The following is a 7441-nucleotide window of genomic DNA, read 5'->3' on the forward strand; positions in this document are numbered from 1 at the left end:
GGAGCTGTTGATGACGCCGCACGTGCGAGCCACTGGCAGTGGATAAACAGGAAACAGCTGATAGCAGGAATTAGCGAGCAGCTAGTAGCAAGAGGGAAACACAAACCTGACAGACACTGTAAAGATGAGCAACTGGGGAGACAAGGAATTGCGCGCCCTCCTTGTCCTCGCAAACAAAGAGGCCATTAACCGTCAGATGGCGGGGGCGGTGAAGAACGGGCCGACTTATGAGAGAATCGCCGAAGGACTGACCAGCTGCGGCTTCCCTCCCACGTCACTGTTTACGTCACACGCTGAGCTACATGTTTTGTTACTTGCTCACGCCCCCCATTGCCCCGAAAAAGGCACATTCTGTATAAACAAAAGTAGGTAGGCGGCATTTTGCTGCACTCCCCGATTTTGTTTTTATACTGCCAATGCTGAAAAAAGACTGATTGGGCTTTCCTGCAAATTTGTACAACTCCTATTTAAAAATGCCTGGTGTGTCCATCCAAACACACACCTGTGTTGTCACGATACTGTTTGATCACTGTCTTGATGTGTCACACTCATCAGGGGAATAGATTATCTTGGGAAAGGAGAAGTGTTCACTGACATGGACAGGGGTGTAACGGTACACAGAATTCAGTTTGATATAATGCAGTGGCGTCACAGTTCTGTCAGTTATGGTGCAGCAAAAAACAGAAATACAAGAGAAATTTTCTTGATTTTTAAAATTTTAAAAGTATAAAAACTAATGTAATTTGGACCGTTCAGCTGTTTCTTCATCAGAGCGCACAGTCACATACAACAGATTAAAAAACATGCTGGACTGTTACAGTATCATCAAGACATCACATCCTCCCTGAACACAGAGCTGTCGAAACGGAGGCATGAAGGGGAACACACACACACACACACACACACACACACACACACGCACGCACAGATCGAAACCAGTCCTGACCTCGACCTGAATACCTGCCCACCCTGAAGTGATAAGAGTCTGTTTGAACACACTGAGAAAATATTCAATTAAAAGTAAAAGTCTTGCACACACACTGATCAGCAGAAACCTTGAAACCACTGACAGGTGAAGTGAATAACTTTGATTAAATTTGTTCCAGTGCATTGTTCTGCTGGGAAACCTTTGGTTCTGGCATTCATGTGGATACCACCTGACATGTTCCACCTACTCAAACACCGTGCAGACCAAGTACCCCCCCTCATGGCGACAGTACTCTCCAATGGCAGTGGCCCCCCAGTTGAAAGAAGCAACATGCCACACTGCACAAATTGTTTAGAAATGTCCTGTGGAGTGTGACAAAAAGCTCAAGGTGTCGACCTGGCTTCTAAATTTCCCAGGTCCCAATCTGCTAAAGGATTCTTGTGATGTGCCGGTACCCCAGATGTACCCCTAATCCAAGGTGGGGCCTCCTTGGATTGGACTTGGCTCTGACCTGTTGAGGCTTGGACACAGGATCTCTGGGAGTGTCCTGTGGTGTCTGGCACCAGTGCGTTGGCGGCAGATCCATTTAGTCCAGTGGGTTGTGAGGTGGGTTAATGGCACGTGCCACAGATGCTCATTCAGATTGGGATCTGGGGAATTTGGAGGCCAGGTTGACACTTTGAGGTCTTTGTCACATTCCTTGGGCCATTCCTGAGCCATGTTTGCAGTGTGGCATGGTGCATTATCCTGCTGGGGGGCCACTGCCACTGAGTACTGTACTGTGAGTACTGTTGCCATGAGGGGGGGGGACTTGGTCTGCAAGAGTGTTTGAGTGGGTGGAACATGTCAGGGGGTATCCACACAAGAGGGTTTTTAGAGAGTTTATTTGGCAACACAAAAAGGAAGACTTCATCCTTCAGTTTATCACAAACACTCAACAACACACAGACACATTCTCTTCTCACTGTTCATCCAAACATGAAAGAATATAAACCTGAGAGTCTCATGATAACAGACGGACTCAGAGTCAAGGACACGACGGCTTCACATCAATGAAATCTCACAAGATGAAAAAGTCCTGAGGAGCTTTGAACCTGCAGCAGAACACTCGTTAAAACATCTCGAGATCAGCCGTCTGATACTCAGGCTGCTTTGTACACCAACAACAAGAACTGAACTCACACCAGTCAGTTTATTACTGACTCGTCTTGAAGCTAATTCATCTGAACAACTGTATCAGAGAATATCTGTTACTTTGCAGCGCTGGAATGTAACTAAGTACATTTACTCAAGTTCTGTTCTTCAGTGAACGGTGTGTAAGATTTAGGGGGATTTAGTGTCCAGCAACCAGTTAGAATTCCTTCAGAGTTCACTGTTCAGGAGGTTTTTAGACATTACAAATCAGTGTGTCTCCAGTTCTGTTTGGCCTGTCAGAGACTGGCCGTTAGCTTAGCATTGGCTAATGTCTGCTCACCTTGTTTTCTCTAACCCTTTTTAAATAGGAGTTGTGCAAATTTGCAGGAAAGCCCAATCAGTCTTTTTTCAGCATTGGCAGTATAAAAACAAAATCAGGGAGTGCAGCAAAATGCCGCCTACCTACTTTTGTTCATACAGAATGTGCCTTTTTCGGGGCAATGGGGGGCGTGAGCAAGTAACAAAACATGTAGCTCAGCGTGTGACGTAAACAGTGACGTGGGAGGGAAGCCGTGGCTGGTCAGTCCTTCGGCGATTCTCTCGTAAGTCGGCCCGTTCCTCACCGTCCCCGTCATCTGACGGTTAATGGCCTCTTCGTTTTTACCATAAAAAAAAAATCGGTTTTCGTGATGCTGCATGTCGCGGAGGGGCTGCTAACTATGGTGGTCCAAGTGAAAACGTGAATGTCCTTATCAAGAGCCAGTGATGGTTTGCTTGTCCTTTGGAGCCATTCTGCATGAGTACTTTCACTTTTGTACTTTAAGTACATTTTGGTGCTAATAATACTTCTGTGTTTTTGCTGAAGTAAGATGATGTGGTAGTGCTGTTTTTACGTGAGTAAAGGATGTGAATACTTCAGCTCTGCTTCTTTGATAAACAAAAGAAGCTGGACCTTTGAATGTTGCAGACCACACCACAGGCTGTATTTCTGTATTAAAATATATTATGGGAAAAAAGATGGCTGCTGCCTGCTTTAGGAGAAACCTCATAGAAGTTTCTGATTGTGAACCAGTTTTGATGTTTAGTTACACTGTGACAGGTTCTGATTCAAACCTCTGACTGGCTATTGAGGAAGCCGCTGAGGCTCATGGGTATTGTAGTGCTCAGACTGAACTAATTCAAAGTGATGGGGAGGATTTAAAAGTGTCACTCTTTTAAAATGCTCACTAACACAAGTGAAAGCCAGATTTCCTCTTGTGGCGTTTCATCTCACTTTTTATTTTTATGATTTATTTTGAATTTAGAAATACTTCCCAAAGCTCTCCCTTTGAATAATGTTAGTAATTGTAATGTATCAATTATAATGCAGCATATTTAACATTAGTAAGGCTGTGTTGAAAGTGACATCATCATGCCCAAAGTTAACTTCTGTAGTGTGTCAGATTTCTCTAATCTGTCCAGTCCGATGTTCTGTGGTGAGACACAGAGATTACATATTACTAGTTACCTTCAATTTAAAGTAATGTTACTTGACAATATTACTGTGTAATTAGTTACTTATTACATTACTTTCACCAAAATGAGCTCAGAAGCACTAATGTTGATTTTGAATGGATGAGGGTCATGTTGTTTATTGCAATTCAGGTCTGGCACATTCATGTGTTCACATACAGGGGTTAATCAACTGATTATATTAAGAACACTGATGCTATAGAACAATGTAATAGCCCAGACTTTTAAAATGAATGAATCTCCTTAGACGCAGGGAGGGTCAGATATGGATAAATATTTGTGGGCCTATGATATGAAACACAACAAACAGAATGGCGTGTGAGTCAGTCACTGTGACGAGCGCACATTAAAACACCGGAGCTGAAAACCCACCTGCTGGTTCCCCGTGTGTCGTCAGCTACAGCAGCACCGCGGAGAGAGTTGTGTGTAAGGACAGGACTGTGTGTCAGAGCTGATCTGCAGCTGGAGGAGATGTGACTGGAAACACATCCAACATATACTGACATTTGACACTGGACAACATCAACACACATATTACCCACAATCATCGCTGCATATGTGACAAAAATATCAAAGAAACTTGAGCCTGTAATTGAATTGTTTTTATAGTTTATTCATAGCTTGTATAGCTGATGTAGAAAAAGCGTATTATTTTGTTTTAGATCGCTGCTGACTGTTTTAAAAAACAAAAAATAATTAAGTAAACCATGATGTAGATGGGTTTGCTCTTTGAGGACATATATAGCAAATGACACCATTCTTGAATTAGTCACTTGCAAGGGCCCTCTCCCTCTACGGGCCCCTTGGCCCCAGCGAAACTACACTGTCTATATTTATGCCCCTGGAAAGAGTTAACGTGCCCTGTGACAGGGAAAGAAACCGCTTTGGTGGACACACAACACCACTGAGCAACACATCCTCACTACGACCTCGTCACATGTCCACGTTTGGTCATGGACTTTCCACGTCCACATATGACGTCCAAGGTCCTGGGTCCTGTTAAACTATAATGACAATCGGCCGCGTATCACGCCGACATTAAAGGACGCCTTTGTCCATTGGTTTCTAATGCCGCAAGTCACTGCCCAAGCACACGCACACATTTTTCTTTTACAGCCGAAACTTTAACCTTTCACGTAGAATATTCTGACATAAATTATGCCACAGAAAAATGTAAGAGAGTAAAAAGTGTGCCAACCAGCCCCGGTCTCCCCTACTCACATACTGAGGGAACATGTTCACAGTAACAGAGTATTTTCACAGTGTGGTATCAGTACTGTTACTGCAGTAAATGAAGGAACACAGAGTCTCAGTCACGTGATTTATAAACCAACTGTCCCTTTTTATTTTACAGCTTCTGAAGATGAGGAGTTTGTCATGAAGAGCTCTGATTCAAACAGGATCTCTGATGTCTGGAGCAGAACTCTTCACATGTCTCCATAAATTCATTTGAACCTCAGGAAATATCTCCAGTATAAATATAAACAGGTACAATCCAGATACATTGAACAAATACAGTAGATTTGATTACATTAATAATACTGACCTTCCTTTTTATACAAAGTTCTGTCGTCACATAAAAATAAAATAAAAACATGTACATCAAATTTACATTCTGACCCTGCGCAGTGCTCCTCAGCTGATTCGGACACTTTGGTTTGAGTCCAACTTTTCTTACATGAATATTTTTCAGGTCAAGACGTTGGAACAAGACAGAGAGATGTGTTTAAATCATTAATGACACGTTTCTTAACAAGTGCTCCTGACTCTTTACATGTCTGCTGAAGCTGTTTTGCTGCTTGTGCTTTCAAATCATGATAAAAGTTTGTAGCAGCAGCACAGAGTCGTTTTCAGTTGAGGCACGAGCACTTGCACTCTGATATGACCGGGTACTGAACGGGTATCCAGGCGCATTTCAGAGCCCCCTTTTTCTGCAGGCAGCGCCATCGCAGGATCGTAAAATGAGTCGATTTGGCAGCTTTGCAGAACATCCCTTCAGGGATCGAACAAGACCGCTTATTGTAGCAGCTCCCCACCTTCAGGTAGCGCGGCCAGAATCTGATGCCCAGGTCGTTCCATGCGTAAACAACCGGGCACACGGTGTAAGACCACAGCCACAGTTGCAGCCTTCTCCGCAGTTTTTTACTCGGCTTCTGCTTCTTGCCGTGCTGGACCTCGAACTCCATGGCCCGGATGTCTTTGGGCATCGCTCCGGAGAGCTTCTGCCGCAGGTTCGCCTCGCTCGCGTCCTCGCTCCCCGAATACTTGTCCTCCGGCGGGGAGAGGGACATGGAGTGCGGGTCGAAGTGGCTGCCCAGCGCGCTCCTGAGCTCCGTCTCGTTCAGGTCCTTCTCCCGAGGGTCCAGCACCGGATCCGGGTCCTCCTGTATGTCCAGTATGGGCAGAGTGTCACTGGGGATGGGCCGGAGGAGATAGTAGTGTTGGCACATGCCCTCCTCTATCCTGAAGCCCAGAGAGAGCACGAGCACAAACACAGCCCACAGGTAACACGAGTGATCCATGTGAGCGGCTCCAGGCGACCCCGTCACAGTGTTCACAGGTAATCCTCCACGAGAAACACACGCGCGCCCCGCGGGAGATATCCAAGTCAGAGCCGAGCGCGCGCAGCAGACGCAGCGCTCACACCGGGGGAGGAACCGCGCGAGCGCTCCAAAACTTGTCAGTAACTTTCAGACTTGAGCTGGTGGATCAGAGAGACGCGTCACAGTCCATGATCCGGAGAGGACTCAGCCCCGAGCTGCCCCGGTCAGCAGGTCCCGGTGAGACGGCTCAGCGGCCCGCAGGTCGCTGCTCTCAGTCCGCATGTTGGCGCACCGGCTGCTGCTCCTCTTCTGCTCCTCTGCTGCTCCTCTTCTGCTCCTCCTGCAGCCCAACTACAGGCGCCTCTGACTGCACCCGAATATCCAGCAGGGCGGTGATGTAACCCCGCTCCCTCCTCCCACCCCGCGGAGACACGCACAGTTTACACACAAGCACCCTCATTATATTAATGATGATGACGTAGTTTCAGCAGCGATAATAGGCTGACAGTAGCACTACAGTACAGTTCTAAAGTTTTAAGTTAATGACGTCATGATGACACATCAGTCACTGTAGAAGTCCTCAGATCAGTAAAGTATAAAGTAAAGAGAGAGAGAATTATTAGCAGCAAAATAAACTCAACTCATCACAGTCACATGAACATCATATTTCATGAGATGTGTAAATGTCTTCAGAGCAGTGAGTGATGATGATGGTGGAGCTGGTTGTGGTGGTGCTGGTGAAGATGAATGCAGTGGTTGTTTTAGTGGTCGTGTTGGTGTGTGTTGCAGTGTTTGTTGCAGTGTGTTGGTGTGAATGAGGTGCAGTGCAGCAGCAGAGGCAGCAGTGTGCTGCAGCAGGTCACCACAACAACATGCTGCCATTTTACACTTCTCCAAACCACAGATACATTTGTACATTTCACGCGTCTCATATCAACGTTTCTTGAGTGATGTAGTATCTGAGCTGACACCAACAAACACAGGAAAACGGTTGTTTTTTAGCGAGTCACCACTGCTTTTCTTTCAGCTTTCCAGCCCCGAGACATGGATGTTTCTTAGTGACCAGCTGCTGTGTTTCCAGCGGGGATGGTGCCACTAAAAACTTTTTTTTTTCTTTTTAAAAAATATCGAGACATTGCTGTGTTTCCTGCCGGGATTGTACTGTGAAAAGCGAGTACTTTAAAGGTCCAGTGTGTGAGAAAGAAGTATTTTTTTCTTTAGTGTTTAATAACCTGAAAAAGAGAATCATTGTGTTTTTGTTGCCTCAGAATGAGCCGTTATCTATGTAGGGAGCGGGTCCTCGTCTACAGAGATCACCATGTTG

At 45.6% G+C, this 7441-nt stretch overlaps 1 protein-coding gene across 1 annotated transcript; it reads right to left on the minus strand.

Moving 5' to 3' along the window:
• Positions 1 to 4224: 4224 nt before the first annotated feature.
• Positions 4225 to 6502, minus strand: nog3 (noggin 3). Its single transcript, XM_049563398.1, has one exon. It carries the CDS (start codon positions 6094 to 6096, stop codon positions 5425 to 5427), a length of 672 nt encoding a protein of 223 aa, XP_049419355.1. The 5' UTR covers positions 6097 to 6502; the 3' UTR covers positions 4225 to 5424.
• Between the last annotated feature and the right edge of the window lie 939 nt (positions 6503 to 7441).

This window comes from Epinephelus fuscoguttatus, linkage group LG20 (assembly GCF_011397635.1).
Source record: "Epinephelus fuscoguttatus linkage group LG20, E.fuscoguttatus.final_Chr_v1".
Lineage (NCBI taxonomy): Eukaryota > Metazoa > Chordata > Actinopteri > Perciformes > Serranidae > Epinephelus > Epinephelus fuscoguttatus.